This window comes from Panthera uncia, assembly GCF_023721935.1.
Source record: "Panthera uncia isolate 11264 chromosome A1 unlocalized genomic scaffold, Puncia_PCG_1.0 HiC_scaffold_17, whole genome shotgun sequence".
In the NCBI taxonomy this organism is placed as follows: domain Eukaryota; kingdom Metazoa; phylum Chordata; class Mammalia; order Carnivora; family Felidae; genus Panthera; species Panthera uncia.
In genome coordinates this window covers 110897619-110914423 of record NW_026057577.1, presented here as the reverse complement: position 1 = coordinate 110914423, position 16805 = coordinate 110897619, and the positions used below count along the sequence as shown (strand labels likewise).

Sequence of the window (16805 nt, the reverse complement as noted above, 5' to 3'; positions counted from 1 at the left end):
CTTTTGTCTTTGCTTTGCGATCCTGAGTGAGTACATTAACCCTTTGGGGACTCAGTTTTTTCATCAGTGAAGAGGGGAGGAGCACTAGATTGCTTGAGGAACCTTCTTCCAGTTCTCATGTTGCCTGACGACTACTACTCTGTACCATGTTGGAATCCAAAAATCCCAAACTGGCTAATGTCTCACTAGTCCTAACTCTGAATTTCAGTAAGTGAATTTTGCGCCACATTTTCCCCGTCAGTAAGTGGAGGCTGACACCTTATACACAGAATGAAGGAGTTGGACTGAATGGTCGTCTAAGGGCCCTTCCAGTCTTGCTGTCCTGTGTACTCACCCTGTCTGCACGCAGCACCTGGCATGCAGAGCCTTGTGAAGTGCCTCACACACTCTGTAGCATCTCTGCAGGTGCCTTGGAGGGCTCTGCTTCCCCATCTGTCCTTTCAGTGCTCATGTTCTTGGTCTCTTCTCTCCTCATTTAGCATCATTGCTCGTTTTTAATTTTCAGATCTGATTGAGACCGATGAAAGTATGACTCTTGGAGAAATACCACATGTGCATGTAAAAATATCCACATTATTAAAAAGGTTGGTTCACAGACCCCACGTCATGACCATTTTGCATTATAAACTCCAGATGACTACATCCACGTCTATGGCTTCCGTTGCTTTATTATCTGCATGCTGGTGGCAGCCAAACACGATTTCCAGCCTTTCTAGATAGAACACCAGTCAGCCTGTCTATATATAAATCTCCAGAGCTGTTATTGGACAACTGTGCCTGGGTGCCCAGAGGCACGTCACATGCAACACCTCCTCAAACTCCTCTTTTCCCGTTGACCTAGCTTGATCATGGCATGACCCAGCAACTCAAGCCAGAAACCTGGGAAATCCTAGAATATTCCTCTTCAATTCAATCACCAAATCCATCTCTTTCAACATCTCTTTCTTGCCCTGAATGTTCATTTATCTTCAGGACTATGCCACAGCCTGACTAGCTAATCTATTTCTCCACCACTCAGCCTCCACACTAGTTATCAATTATTTTCTTAAAAAAAAAAAAAAAGAAAGAAAGGACCTTTGCTATTTCTAAGTGGTTCTCTAGTGTTTTCAGAATAAGTTCAGAACTAATGCTGTAGCCAACAAGGCCTTAAAAACTTTGCCCTTGGGGCACCTGGGTGGTTCAGTCCATTAAGCATCTATCGCTCAGGTCATGATCTCATGGCTCATGGGTTCAAGCTCCACATCGCGCTCCGTGCTGACAGCTCAGAGCCTAGAGCCTGCTTCAGATTCTGTGTCTCCCTCTCTCTCTGGCCCTTCCCCACTCATGCTCTGTCTCTCTCTCTCAAAAATAAACATTAAAAAAAAAAAAAAAACAACTTTGCCCTTGCTTACATCTTCAACCTCTTGTCCTGCCATACATCCCTTTGCTTGACATAACCTCTGACCTTAGGTGATCCCAAATGGGCCGTTTAAAAATACTGTTATATACGCTCTTGTTATGCTGTTCCTTCCACCAGGAGTTGCCTCCCAGCCCCATATGCCTAGCTTTTTACTAGTCTTTCCAAATACTTCTTACTAAGTGTCCCTTGCTCTTGGCAAAATTTCCCATTGAATTCCTCTTCTCTCATGCAGGGTCTCCCTTTGGGCTTCATCTCTGTATATTCTCTAAAATGGCATTTACCATTCTGTTGTTTTTTCCTCTCTCCTCTCCTAACTGGACTCCTCGAAGATAGGGCCATGTATTTCATCCTTAGAGACTTCATGGCCAGCAGTGGGTATAAGGTCCAATGTATGACTATTACAAGCATGGATATGTTTGATGGATAGTCAATTCTCTAATATTGCCTCACTTGCAGAGCATGTCTATCTGTCCAGGGTCAATTACATGGCCTGTGGTTATCAATGGTTGGAAAAAGTCCCTGGTGAAGGGGTAGATGTGCAATGGATTGGATCACAGGGTGGTCCAAGTCACAGTTATTTCTTAGTTGCCCGAACAAGTCTCACATCCTGTGTCTTTTCTCTCCTTGTCGTCCTTTTCAATCTCTGCCATGTCAGGGAAATTACACATGGCCGCTTCTAAGGATACTTCGATTGGCCAAATGTTTCCATTATGTAGTCTTCCTCTGCCCTCTGGTGGCCAGAATATGCCACAACATTCCACTTCAAAGAACTATGGCCTCTGGTAGTAGGAACAATTGTTTAAGAGGTATGCAACTTTGGAATACATTATCTGAGCCTATTTGTCCTTTTGCATTGCAATTTTCTGGAAAGATTAAATGATAAGGAGTAAAACGGTTCTTGGCATATAATAGGCAATAATTCTTAGCTTCTTTCCTTTTTAATGAAAGAACCCATCTTAAGAACAGGACAAAGAAAACTTGAATTTTATCTAATGATTAGGCTGGGTGGTTCCAGAACACTAAACCCCAAGATCTGTTAGTGAAAAAAAGGTCTGGCAAGGGAGGTCCCTGCCTCTAGAAAGTACCTGTAAAGTTCCGAATAGGGATGGAAACTAATGACCATAGATAGCATTTATAAAATACATAGTCTGGGCCAGGTATACTTTATCCTCTTAACAGCTCGGCTGAGGTAGGTGCCTAGTTCCAGAATATTGGCCTACAGAGTGGATTGGTCAACTGGGGTAAAATAAATCCTCAAGTTGGGGACGAGGGACAGGCGGTCAGGGAGAAATCATGGCCTGATGAAGACAGCAGACTCAAAAGGGATAATATTAGATTCTTTTAGTTTAAAAAGCAAAGCATCAAACAAAAACCCTAATGTCCAACAGGATCAAAGGTTTATCCAGTGTAAACCAGACCGCAAAAGTTCTGCTTTAGGTATGATTTCTATCTAATAGGATCTAATTCATGTGATACATTAGAGTCAAGAATGTGAGATTTTAAAAAAATGTTTATTTTTGAGAGAGAGAGAGTGGGGGAGAGGCAGAGAGAGAGGGAGACAGAAGATCCAAAGCAGGCTCTACACTGACAGCAGAAAGCCCGATGTGGTGTTTGAACCCATAAACCATGAGATCATGACTGATCTGAAGTCAGACACTTAACCAGTTGAGCCACCCAGGTGCCCCCTCTCTCTCTTCTTATTTTTTAAAACAAGTTTAAGCACATATTTACTCAATACTACTATATGCAAGGCACTTAAATAAAGCCTTTCAGGGGCGCCTGGGTGGCTCAGTCGGTTAAGCGTCCGACTTCGCTCAGGTCATGATCTCACGGTCCGTGGGTTCGAGCCCCGCGTCGGGCTCTGTGCTGACAGCTCAGAGCCTGGAGCCTGCTTCAGATTCTGTGTCTCACTCTCTGTCTGACCCTCCCCCGTTCATGCTCTCTCTCTGTCTCAAAAATAAATAAACATTAAAAAAAAAAATTAAAAAAAAAAAAAGCCTTTCATACCAAAGTCTTGTGTGTGTAAATTCTGCAATACCTTTATATGGAAGGAAACAGTTGAAATTCTTCATTATCAAAGAACAGATGATAACCTGGAATAATATATCTGAGGCAAAGATACTCATGGAAAACCTTTGCAAATTCTTTTAAATACAGGACAGCCCTGCCCTATCTTCAAGTCATTTTCTGGTAGAATCAATGCTTCAAACAGCTTTTTTAAAAGGTGGCATTGACACATTACACGTGTATATCAATTTATACACAAATGTTTATTGAAGTGCCTATGAATGCCCAGCGCAGTGCTAGGCACCATTAAGGTTACAAGGGTCCCTGCTCCCATGGAGCTTACAGTCTAGTCAGAGAGCCACAGAACACTGATAAACATTTAAGTGTTTGAGTGCTAGAGACAAAAAGTGCCAAGGACTTGAGAGACAGAAGGGTGCTTAATTCCTCAAGAAAGGCTCGGAGAAAGAGGACTCCAGTTAGTTCTTGAAGGGCCTTATGTTCAGGGCCTACCTAGGTAGGGAGCAAGGCAAGGCATTCAGGTAAAGGCACACCAGCAGACATAGGGTTGGAGTGGAAGAAAACGGCCTATCCAGGAGCAGCACATACACTGAATTGTAGGGAACAAGCAAGCTAGAAACGTAGGCTGTAGCTAACTCTAGAGGGTGCTAAAACTCAACTGAATGATCTATTTTTTTTTTTTTTTTTTTTTAAGGCATTTAGGAGACACCAAAGACACGTGGGCAGGGGCCATCGCATGATGTCAATAGATCTGACATGTGCAAAGTGGACTTCAGGAGAAGAAAGGTGAGGGAAGAAACTCAAAATCATGTCAGTAACCTTGACACAAAATGGTGACCACAGGTAAGGTGCTGACAGTGAGATGGAACCCCAGGACTCAGCCAGAGGGCACTGTTTTCCTCTCCTAAGTATTAAGGATTTAAAAATATGTATAGTGCTTTTGGGGCGCCTGGATGGTTCAGTTGGTTAAGCGTCCAACTCCTGGTCTTGGCTCAGGTCATGATCTCATGGTTCATGTGACTGAGCCCCATGTCAGGCTCTGTTCTGACAGCATGGACCTGCATGGGATTCTCTCTCCCTCTGTCTCTAAAAATAAATAAATTTTAAAAAATTTTAAATAACAGGGCACCTGGGTGGTTCAGTTGGTTAAGCGTCCAACTTCGGCTCAGGTCATGATCTCGCAGTTTGTGAGTTCAAGCCCCGCAACAGGCTCTGTGCTGACAGCTCGGAGCCTAGAGCCTGCTCCAGATTCTGTCTCCCTTTCTTTCTGCCGCTTCCCCATTCACACTCTGTCTCTTTCTCAAAAATAAATAAACATTAAAAAAAATTTTAAATATGTATAGTACTTTTAATTATACTAGTTTGTTGAAAACTATCCAAAACAAGGTTTTAAAAATCCATTTAAGCATTTTTTTTGTGATTGTTGTTGTTTTGTTCAACATGGAAGCAATACTTTCTATAATTAATCTGCTTTATATGTGTTTCAATTAAAATGACTACAGAAATAAAAATTACTGAATTGCCATGGGTTTTTGAAATAACCACAAAATTAAGCTGTGTGTGTAGGCCGGGGGAGGGGGTGGGCACGGGGGGAATCTACCCGACAACACTGACAGGTATTGTACATACCTTCTAAAAATGAAACAGATGTCTCACATATTAGGAATAGATACCAGGGTTATAAAGGTTATCAAGGATATTAATAATATCCTTCTTTATGGGAAAGCAACTTTAATATTATAAATGTGGTCGTAAGTTTATACAGTCCTAAATAACTTAAAATCAACTCAGCTCTAGCAGATATCTCCGAAGAACAAACATAAAGGAATGAAAGTGAAGTAATTTCAGTAAAGGTAAACATAGTGTGCCTTCATCTTAATCATAAAGTCCAGGCTGGATTATCCACAGGTGTGAAGAACAGTGCAAATAATCCAAATAGAGAATGAGCCAAACCCTGTCACACATGTCCTCGCTCCCACAAACTTCCCTCTCACTTTGTCTGGAAAGTGAGAGGTACACTGGGCCGTATGTTATCTCCTGTGATCCTGATTAGCAGGATTTTCTGATATTATACCATGCCTCCTGCTTTGTATTGTATCTCCTCTTTTTTTTTTTTTTTTTAATTTTTTTTTTCAACGTTTTTTTATTTATTTTTGGGACAGAGAGAGACAGAGCATGAACGGGGGAGGGGCAGAGAGAGAGGGAGACACAGAATCGGAAACAGGCTCCAGGCTCCGAGCCGTCAGCCCAGAGCCTGACGCGGGGCTCGAACTCACGGACCGCGAGATCGTGACCTGGCTGAAGTCGGACGCTTAACCGACTGCGCCACCCAGGCGCCCCTTGTATCTCCTCTTTAATGCACCTCGTATTCCCCTGTGCCCCAGCTCCCTATAAGCAATAAGCCTCAAGTATTACAAGGTGTGTCAATATGCTAGGTGACTCCTGTTAATTCTTTGGGCACAGACAGATGTACCTCTACTGAATACCTGGCTAACTGGTGGGGCATATAGGAGAAAAGCTAGGAAGGTTGTAGATTACCAAATCAGCAGAAAGGAGTCAACAGATCTGGAATAAGAACAGCTAAGGCTTTTCTTTTTTGCTGGTTAGTGAGTGGGAGTTTTCAGATGGCCAAACGAAGAGAGAAGTACTAGAATCCAGCTAAACCAGTGGTTCTCAAAGTATGGATCCTGGACCACAGCAATATCAGCATAACCTAGGAACTTGTTAGGATTGCAAATTTGGGGGCCCCACCTAAGACCCACTGAATCAGAAAATAAGGAGGTGAAACCCAGCAATCTGGGTTTTAGCAAGCCTTCCAAGTGATTCTCAAGGGAGCTAACATTTGGAAAACACTGAGCTAGACTTACTGGGAAAAAGTTGGCTCTAGCCCCACAGCGTGTTTGACTTTCCTGTGGCCAATCCAATAATCTTTTCTGCACATCGGAATTACCTGGGGAGCTCCACAAACTAATGCCTGTGACCCATCACCAGTGATGGTGATTTAATTGGTTTGGGATAAGGCCTGGGCTTTGCAAATTTTTTTGAAGATCTTCAAGAGACCCTAAGGTGCAGACAACTTGGGGAACCATCTGATGAATCAAAAGATAACACACATAGTAGTCAAATTTCATTTCCAAATACCGTTCAAGGAAGTTTCCTGATTATTTCAGAGGACTGGAACGTTGTCATCAAAATCTTAAAATTTAAGTTCCGTATCCTATCTTTAAAAAAAAACCAAAACTCACTTTATTCTTGTAAACTACATTTTCTAACTTAAAAGGGACAGTTAATTCCTACATTATTTTGTTTGGAGAAAATCTGTAATTTTGGAGTCAACAAGAGTTTGTGTCACTTTTCTCATTAAATATTCATCTATGCCATTTAGTTGTCCAAAAACGGCATCAGGAACACCTGCACAAGTGGAAAGGAACTGTCTGAGTTTCTGTACACTTGAGATGGCCTCTGTGATGGTGATTTTTGGCTGCTGTGGTGAAGATGCCTCTCCCTCATCCTCACTTCCAGCTTCATCTGTATTTTCACCAGCCTCCGTGCCCTGGATGACCTCTGTGTCCATCAGATCTTGAGAGATGATAAGGTCATCGTCTGCAGTGACAAAGTCCTGGAAATTTATTTCATTTGGGACACAGGTGGCAATAGCCACGGAGTGCCACAACTCTTCAGTGGCTATCTCTGGTTCACTGGCTGCTGCTTCTGGGCCGGAATCTGTCAGTTCCATAGGGATGATGCCCGCCTTCTGCCAGCATCTCACCACCGTGGATTGCTTGACTGACCACCATGCTGCAGCGATCATGTCAATGGCCTGCCTCATGTCCACTTTTTCTTGATCCTCACTGCTGTGGCGCTTGAGGAGGATCTGCTTCAGGAGGTGGCTTCTATATAGCACTTTCATGGTGTGAATTATGCCAAGATTCAGGGGCTGCAGAACGGCAGTACAGTTGGAGGGCAGGTACCCCACCTGAATCCTTTCCAAGCGTGGCAGCATGTTGTGAGCCGAGCAGTTGTCAATCAGCAGGAGGATGCGGCGTTCCGCCCGCTTCATCCTGGCATCCACTTGCATCAGCCACTCGTTAAACAGGTCCTGCGTCATCCATGCCCACCGGTTGGCTCGGTAATCACAAGGGAGGGAATGGACATTCTTGAGACAGTGTGGGTTGGCTGACCTACCAACAATCAATGGTCTCATTTTTTCAGTCCCCGAAGCATTGCAACAAAAGAGTGCTGTCAACCGCTGCTTTGCTTTCTTGCCCCCTCTACAATGGTCCCCTTTAGCAGCAAGCGTGTGCTGGGGAAGCAACTGGAAAAACACTCCTGTCTCATCAGCATTAAAGATATCATCTGGGCTGTAGTCAGCAATCAGTTTTATAATTTCCCCTGCATGCCACTCGTTAACCTTATCTATTCCTAGACCATTCATTAATCTGTCACTATCCTCTCTACAGACTGCTTTCAAAGCAATTCCGTGGCGATCCCTAAATCTGTTCAGCCAGCCCACACTTGCTTGAAAGTTGTCATAGCCAAGCATGTTGGCCAAGTTTAGTGCTTTTTTCCGAATGACAGAACCAGTCACAAGAATGTTTTTGGCATGGATTTCTCGAAACCAAGCAAAAACAGCCTTATCGATGTCGTCATAGAGAGCGTTTCTCATCCTTTTCCGCTGAGGTCCTACGGATGCCTCCCGGACCTTCTCTTCAAACTTGGCGCGGTCCTTTAAGAATGTAGACAAGGTGGAAGGAGTGATACCGAATTCTTTTGCCACATCGCCTTTCCTCTTTCCCGAGTCTACAGCTTCCACGACTTTCATTTTCTCCTCCAGGGAGAACTGCCGACGTTTCTTGTTCCCCTTGTTTGCCATGTCCGCAGAATGAGGGCCGGGCCACGATTACCAGGGCTGTGTGTGTCCCTCCTCCTGGCTTGTTTTGTCACAAGTGTAGAAAGCTGAGGAGACAAAATGGAGGACCTGTCGGGAACCAAAGATCACAGAATCCCCCTAAACGATGGGTCAGATTTTTCAAAATCCTACTAGGAAATGATAACATAAGGCCCAAATCAAGAGAAAACAGGATTCATACTACTGCTTTTGGTAGGGATTACTTATTTAGACTCGTAGCGTGTTTGAAATAGAAGAGATCTTACAGAGGATCTAGTTCATTTACACTTTACGAGCCTCTGTAGAAATAATAATAATGTCTGCTCTGATATGAGAGTAGATTGAAACAATAGACGGTGAAGAGGTTTGTAAATAGCAGTGTGCTGTATAAATTCAAGGGATTATTTTCTGACTCATTTTAAAAACAGAAACTAAGGCCAAGAGAAGGGCCTACCCAAGTTCATACAGCTCAGATTTCTTGATTCCGAATTCGTGGCATTTCTTCTACTCCACAGTCCTGCTTGAAATGCCAACAAAATGAGATCTTCAAAGCTCTACCCCTATTTGGCTTGGAAGGATTTTCACTGTGGGGATGTTTGTGGTAGCCACACATTCATTTAGTGAATATTTATCGGTGCCAAGTGGCAAGGATATCGTGATGAACAACACAGTCAAGGTCCCCGCCCTTATGGAATATACAGTATGGTGGAGGAAGATCAACAGTAACTGAACAGATAAGTAAGAGAATGATAGAGTGTGATATGGCTATGAAAAAAATAAACATGATCAGGCAGTAGCAGTTTTGCTAATTGCCTGTGCAGTTTATCATGAGAGTCCTCACAAGACAGGGGGCTGTGACCTTCTACTGTGACTGCAACTTTCCAAGCGCTGACTTCTATCACCACCTCCACACTTATCTATTCATTCTTGGCATCCTCTACGTGCTAAGCACTGTGCTCGATGCCAGCCATACAGAGATGGATGGAACACAGTGCTCACCATTGAGGAGCGCACCAGGGACTCAGAGAAGACAAGCACTACAGTGTATGGAAAACTATAAAAGAGGTTACAGAGTACTATGAGCTAGAACACAGAAGTGGAGATGATCAACTGGGTGGGGCATGGGCAGTGCACTTCAAAGAGGAAACCACTGATGTTGGGTCTTAAAAAGTATAAACAACTAGGAATTCATGAAATAGAAGGAAATGGGTGTAAAGGCAATAAAGTACTATATAAAACAAGATGGTATGGTCAGGAAAAAAAGTCTCTGGAGAAGAAAGCAAGAGCCAAATCACAGAAATTCTAGCTTGATCCTGGGACAAGAAGAGGCCAGAGAGGTCTGTTTATTTGAATGACATCATATTTGCATTTTTTAAATGTTTATTTATTTTGAGAGAGAGAGCCAGTGTGAGCGGGGGATGGCAGGAAGAGAGAGAGAGAGAGAGAGAGAGAGAGAGAGAGAGAGAGAGAGAATCCCAAGCAGGCTCCATGCTGTCAGCACAGAGCCCTACGCAGGGCTTGATCCCACAAACTGTGAGATCATGACCTGAGCCAAAATCAAGAGTCAGACGCTTAACCGGCTGAGCCACCCAGGTGCCCCAGATTTGCGCTTTAGAGAGTCCTTTGGTTGCAAAGTGGAGAACCTGATGGTTAAAATCATTTCCCCAAGAGGTGGCCCTAACTCTGAAGATGAAAGCAAGCTAGCCTAATAGGCCACAGACGGTTGGGATATGTTAATTTGAATGTAAAGGGAAGCTACTGAAGGATTTTAAGTGAGGAGAAAGATGACTGTTAGGTAAAGAATGGAACTGAAGGGGGTCAGAGAAAAAGCAGGGGAGACTAGTTAGGAGGCTGCTGTGTGAGTCCCAAAGTGAGAGAATGGTGACTGGGATTACAAGAATAGTGGATATGGTGAGAAATAGTCAGTTTGGGTCTATGTTTTTGTAGATCTTGCTGATGGACTGCATGTGAGGCGCAGGGGGAGTCAAAAGGTAACTCCCAGATTTCTGGCTGGAGCACTGAGCAATCCCATGGATGGTGGTACCATTTACTGAGATGACAACTGATTACCGAGGAGATGGAAACCAATTACTGACGATCTACTTCATAAACGTAACTTGTTACTTTGCATGCTTTACACAGCTTACACACGACAGGACTGGGATTCAACTCCTGGGAGACTCAGCGCGAAGTCAGTGTTCTGAACACTTGTAGAGTGCTACATACCCTGTTCTGGGAACTACCAGTATTGAGAGGAGACACGCAAAGAGAATGAGGCAAGAGCCAAGCCAAAGTCTCGTAGGTCAAGCTAAGTTTGAATTTTATTCTAATTGAATGAAAAGACACTAAGTGATCTTAAGCAGAAAGTGACCGAATCAGACTTAACAGTGCAAAAAGATCACTCCGCCTGTTGTGTGGAGAGCAGATGGCAGAGCTACAGGAGAGGAGGTGGGAAGAGACTGCATCAGTCCAGGAGGAAACAATGGTGACCAGGATGTTGGTGACAGTGGTACATGGAGAAAAGTATGCAGATTGGAAATACATTTGCAAGACAGTGAGGGTCGTGCAGGGACTTGTACAAATGTGGAACATTCTGTGACACGGGCGGGAAAATAGTATATCATTCTTGTCTGATTCCAGACCGTCTCCACTTGGGTCATTCAGCTAGGTTTCACTTCAGGAATTCACTATCATAACTGTGTGTGGGGCGGAAGGACGGATTGGGGGAGATCACCCGGGTGAGAAGGCCAGCTTGATGCGGCACTAACAGGTAAGAATCCTATCCTGAAAAAGCAGGGACAGACTGGGCAAGGCTGGGGTCAGGCCTTGAACACCGTGCTGAAAGGGAGGTGCTGGGGCTCCGGAGGGCCCGACGTGGCTTTGAGAGGTGAGGCGTGGCCTCGACCTCTCACGCTCGGCACAGCCCCGCCCCAGTTACCTGAGCGCCCTACGGCAACGCCCGAGGGCTAAGCGGCCCCGGCGTCCCACCGCGGGCGGCCGCAGCTTCCTCCTCCTCCCGGAACTTCTAGCCGGAAGCAGTCCGTCCGCCTTACCAAGCCCCCTCTAAGCCTCTAAGGAGTTCCTATGGGCCCGCCTCTCGACTAGGGCTGGACTGTTGCGCTTGCGCAAAGGGCCGCACGCAGTCACGCGCAGGTGGCCGCTTCCGGCGCGCCGCGAGGGCCGCCGGGAAGGGTCTCCCTGGCGATCCGAGGTGTGCTGCTGCCGCTGCTGCTGCCGCCGCCGCCGCCGCCGCGGAACCGGTGCTGCGGCGACGCCCGCGTCCCTGCTGTCTTCCTCGGGTTCCCCGGGGCTTGACCCCCGGGGCCCTCGGCAGGCGTCGGTGAAGAGCCTGCGGAGCGAACCTGTGCTCCCGTACCCGCCTTCCACGAACTCATATCGCGACTCCGAGGAGGGGGAGCGAGAGGAACTGTCGCGACTCCGCGCCGTGTGTCGCCGGGCGGGGCCGCGGGGCCGGGGCTCCTCCAGCCCCCGGGATGCGCGCGCGAGCCCTCGCCTCCACTTCCTTGTTGCCGCTGTCACGACTGGAGCCGCTTCTCGCCGACAGCGGGGAGCGCGAGTGCGCCGGCCATCCCCCTCGTCGAGCCCTCGGGCCGGACGCCTCCGGGAATGTGAGCCGCGCGGCGTGCACGCTCCTCCGGGTAAGTCCCGCCCTCGAGCACCTCGCTGCACTGTGCCACCGACCCGCTGGGCCACCTCGAGTCGGGTCCTGCGGCTCTCTGAGCCCTGTTGCCACTTCCACAGAATAGGAGCAGTAAGCCTTAGTGTTCTTCCGCATTCGGAAGGGACGTCTGAGACCCCGAGAGGGGAAAGAACTAGCTCAAAGGCAAGCCATGGCCCCTAGTCGAACCGTCAAAGGCCATCTCATGAGGTTATGAGGAGCATCTGAAAGAACAAAGTGTCTCAGATTTCACGTATTGCCCTTAATCCTGTTTTACAGATGAGAACAGCGAGGCTGAGAGAGTAAGTAGGTTTCTCAAGGTCATAGAGCTCTGTGTGGATGCCGTTAAAATGGGTAACTTAGAATCCTGATCTTTTGCCTTCTAGAGCCCTTGGTTTTAACCTTTATATTATCCTGTCTTTTTTTGCACTGGTGTATTGAGGCCTAGGGTCTGAAAATCATCTTGGACCCAGGTTAAAATGGGGTAGTCAAACAAGCAAAAACCCAGGGCAATCTATTCCTGCCCCCACCCCAAGGTGGTTGTAATGACTCTGTTTCCTAAATTGTTTTTGCTCTGGGTGCTAAAACCTTATATGGCATTCTTTACAGATGCTTTCCTGCAGTTACTGCTTTTCTTTGCAAGACTCTCAAGGGCTGAAAAGTCGATTGATTAAGGGCAAAAAAAGGACAGTACCTACATAGCCTTGATTTGAATTCTAGCTACCCTTATCCTGTGAAGGCACTGGCCTGTTAACTTACCCAACCAAGTTGTGGGTTATATTCTCTTCCTGGGTTGCACTGTGACAGAATGCAGGGTTTATTTGTTTTAATGGGAAGGGAAATCATTAAAGTGACACAGAATGAGAAAGAACCTTGGGAATAATGTGTTTTTGACTGGGGGTGTCTTTAAAGTTATAGGTGACACATTGTCTGCATTTTCTAGGGGAGGGTTTTTAGCTTTCATAGCATTCTCAAAGGTATTCTTGCCTTCCCCAAATTTAGCAGCTTACCTGTTTCAGCTTTTTCATCTCACATAATGAACAACTGAAATTCGGGGTGGAGTATCGACTTGTCTGAGATCACATGGTTAGAGTTGAGCCTTGAAGCCAGGTCTTCGTGCGCTGCTCAACATGCAGTGCTCTTTTTCTCGTTATACCTTAACCAGGTAACCTCGTCATTTGTGGAGTGAGGTTTAAATGAGATGTGAGTGGGCTTTGTAATACACAGATGTCTCCTGTGTTTTCTGCTCCGACTCCCTCCTCCCAGAAACCTAAGTTCTCTTCTGACAGATTTTCAGGAGCAACAACAGTGTATCATTTCTGTCTCATAAAATTGAAGTGGTTTCTGGAAACCTTTCTCCCTCTAAGGATGGAGTCTTTTGGGTAAAACTCCTACTAAGAACGTGGCCACAGATATACTAGCTCTTCTTGAACTCGTCATTCAGGTTTTTTTTTTGCCTTTCTTTTTCTAGCAAAATCTGTTCATAGATTTTCTGTTTCTTAGGCGGGACGGTAATGTTGGTCTGTCAGATTGCCGTTTAAACCTAAGCTGTCCAATACTCTAGCCATATATGTGGCTAATTTAAATTCATTACAGTTAAAACCAAATTAATTTGGTTCCTCAATCATACTAGTCATTTTTCAGGTGCTTAGTAGCCGTATTGGAGAGCACAGATACAGAACATTCCCATCATTTGCAGAAAGTGTATTGAACAGTGCTGGTTTAGAGGATTGCCAGTGGAGATGGGGAGCAGTGTAGTATAATGAAAGAAGGCTCAGAGAGTTGGCTTTTTCAATTAAAAAAAAAAAAATCTGTTAAGTCCCTATTTGGGTGTGGTGGCCTTAGGCATGTCATGAAACCACAGATTATTAATCTTTACTAATGAACCCTTTATTTTGTGTAGCACTTGACTATTCTCAAATAGACTTACTTCTATGGTATCCTTTGAGCCTTATCACTAAATCTGTAGCAAAGGTGGATGAGACATCTTTCTTTTTATATGTGAAAGACTCGAACCTGAACTAGCTGAAGGACCTACCTGCTCAAAGTCACACAAGCTGGCAGAGTGTAAAGAAATCTATTACATACAGCCACTTACTGCGTGTCTGAATGAATCATTGAAGCAGTTTGCTTAAGGTAATGAAACATGAGAGAGGGTCCAGAACTTCTGACTCCTGGCTAAGTATTCTTTTTACCTGTTACCATATGGAATTCTTATAATGTGGGGGCTATTCTTTGAGTTGAAGAATTATTATGTCCCATGAATGGTTATAAGCAAATGGGCTGTCTAAGCTAGTGATCCTAAATTTGCCTAGTCAAAGGAATCACCTGGGACACTTGTTAAGCATGCAGATTTCCATACCCTCTGGAGATTTCGGATTCTGAAAAGCTGAGGTGGAACCCTGGAATCTGTATGCTTGTTAAGTACTCCGCCCCCCCCCTCCTCCTCCCAGTGCTTCCTAGGATCTGCTGAGTTTGGGAAATGACTGAACCTTAAGGGCCTGGCAGAGATAGGGGATCATTGGATCAAGTGCCTGCTGTCCTTTTTAGTATAGATTCTTGAAACTTGTTTGTGTTTGCCTTTGCTCTAGCCATGGATGCATCATATGATGGTACTGAGGTAACTGTCGTGATGGAGGAAATTGAGGAAGCCTACTGTTATACCTCTCCTGGGCCACCCAAGAAGAAGAAAAAGTATAAAATACATGGAGAAAAGGCCAAGAAACCCAGGTTAGCCAACACCTTTAGGTAGCTGACATTTATAAACACAAACTGCTTGGAAAACTGTGTTGAGGAAGACCTTGGGCTGTGTCCAGATTCTTTGAGAGTGCCATGTCTGTTATTGAACGGGTGTGGTGTTGTGGGGAGAAGGGGATGGGAAGTAGGAAGTGATACCAGCAATTGCCATTCCTGGCCAGATTATGATCATGTTTTCCTGTCACTGGAAATTGTACCATACAAATGGTGGAAGCTATGTACAAATGAACTGTGTTATTTATTATTGTCATTGTCGATACTGAAGCATTTAAAATCGGGCATTAATAAAAATACAGAATCATAAACAGTATCAGCGATGTCTATAAAGACTATCCATACTGTAGCTCTAATCTCCCTCTTAACTAAACACTCCAAACTTCTTGCTGAAGGTACCAGTTTCAGGTTACTTTGGTAGTTAATTTACTTCTCTTTCTCAACTCTGGGGTGGTGCTGTTCACCAGTGAGATGGCCAGAGGCTGTGTAGAGGAGTAAAGCATGTGAGTGATAACCAGATTGCGATCAGCCCCCTAAGTAACCTTTCCCTGAGAGAGGAGTGACAGGGCACTTGTATATCTTTGCTCATACTGGCCTTTAAAGCCAGTCATTCCTGTAGAAAATGCGGTCCATTGAAAAGTGAATCAGACAAGCTTCTGCTTCCAGCTTTCTGGAGGGAGAAACCTGTACACCATCTGGGGCTGTTACTTAAATGTTTGTTTGCTTCAGTCCCTGTTTGGTTAAATCCTTTGAAATAAAAAGCTGGGTTTTTGCCTCTTTACTGTCAAACCCTAACACTGCAGTATTTACTGGTTGAATGAGGGAAAATCTGAAGAAGTCACTGCTTCCTTTAGGTCGGCTTATCTTCTCTACTATTACGACATCTACTTGAAAGTGCAGCAGGAGCTCCCCCACCTCCCTCAATCCGAGATCAATAAGAAGATTAGTGAAAGTTGGAGGCTCCTGAGTGTGGCTGAGAGGAGTTATTATCTGGAGAAAGCCAAACTAGAGAAAGAAGGTTTGGATCCTGTAAGTAATTTTGTTTCCCAACTAATTTCTCCACTGGGTTAATGGTGAAGGCCTTGGGAAGACCAGCCTCCTATTCTCCTGTTTCCTTTTCTTGGGAAACCTTTGAGTCCGTTTTATCTTTTTTTAGTTTTTCTTTTTTAAGGTCTATTCATTTATTTTGAGAGAGAGAGCATGCACGTGCAAGGGAGGGGCTGGGGGGGTGGGGAATGAATCCCAAGCAGACTTTGTGCTGTCAGCGCAGAGCTCAGCACAGGGCTCAGTCCCACGAACAGTGAGATCAAGACCTGAGCTGAAACCAAGAGTTGGATGCTTAACCGACTGAGCCACCCAGGTGCCCCAAGTTTTGTCTTCATGTAGTAGCTTATTTAGGCATTTCTCCTGCACAGTGTTCATGTTACTCATTGAACGTAATGAATATGTGTCGTGCTGGTTGCTATCAGTTATAACATAATCAGCAGTTGGGCTTGCAGAGTTTAGAAGTAGATATAGCTGCTTTGTATAATGTCACATTCTTCTGTTACCCGCTGGTGGTTGTGCACTGTGCCAGAAGCAGAAATGCAAGGTTAAACCTGAAGATGATGGAGGAGACAGGCTTGAATTAAAGAATATTCTAGAGTGCCTTCCAGTTTGTGCCTATCAGCCATTGTGTATTTCTAGTTCACAGTAACAAAACACACTGGCAACTATTAATAGGGCTGGCTTATTTTTGTTTGTTTTTACTCTTTTTTAAGAGAAAGAGCTAGAGAGCACAAGTAGGTGAGAGGGGCAAAGGGAGAAAGAAAGAAAGGAAAGAGAAAATCTTAAGCAGGCTCAAAAGAAAAGAAAAGAGAAAATCTTAAGCAAGCTCCATGCTCAGTGTGGAGCCCAGTGTGGGGCTTGATCCCAAGACCTATGCCAAAATTAAAGAGTCTGGATGTTCAACCATCTGAGCCACCCGGGTGCCCCAGGGCTGTTTTTTGTTCTGTTTTGTTTGTTTTTAACAAATTCCTGCAGGAAAAATATCCTTGTTACTGCAGGGTTAACCTTAACTCTTT

At 44.9% G+C, this 16805-nt stretch overlaps 2 protein-coding genes across 5 annotated transcripts in view; one reads left to right on the top strand and one right to left on the bottom strand.

Annotated features, from left to right (window-relative positions):
• Positions 1-6010: 6010 nt before the first annotated feature.
• TIGD6 (tigger transposable element derived 6) lies at positions 6011-11331 on the bottom strand. The gene is made up of 2 exons (XM_049648031.1): positions 11251-11331; positions 6011-8380 (listed from the first exon to the last, which is right to left on the bottom strand). Exon 2 carries the CDS (start codon positions 8295-8297, stop codon positions 6723-6725), a length of 1575 nt encoding a protein of 524 aa, XP_049503988.1. The 5' UTR covers positions 8298-8380; positions 11251-11331; the 3' UTR covers positions 6011-6722.
• A 225-nt stretch (positions 11332-11556) lies between these two features.
• HMGXB3 (HMG-box containing 3) overlaps positions 11557-16805 on the top strand; it is a 47164-nt gene continuing 41915 nt past the window's right edge. For 3 of the 4 annotated variants that reach the window (XM_049648027.1, XM_049648023.1, XM_049648025.1), the window contains exons 1-3: positions 11557-11971; positions 14583-14721; positions 15597-15771. In XM_049648027.1, coding sequence (XP_049503984.1) covers positions 14585-14721; positions 15597-15771 — 312 coding nt within the window. In that variant the 5' untranslated portion in view covers positions 11557-11971; positions 14583-14584. Of the gene's footprint in view, positions 11972-13999; positions 14128-14582; positions 14722-15596; positions 15772-16805 lie in introns of all 4 variants that reach the window. The other variant, XM_049648026.1, reaches the window with a different exon arrangement.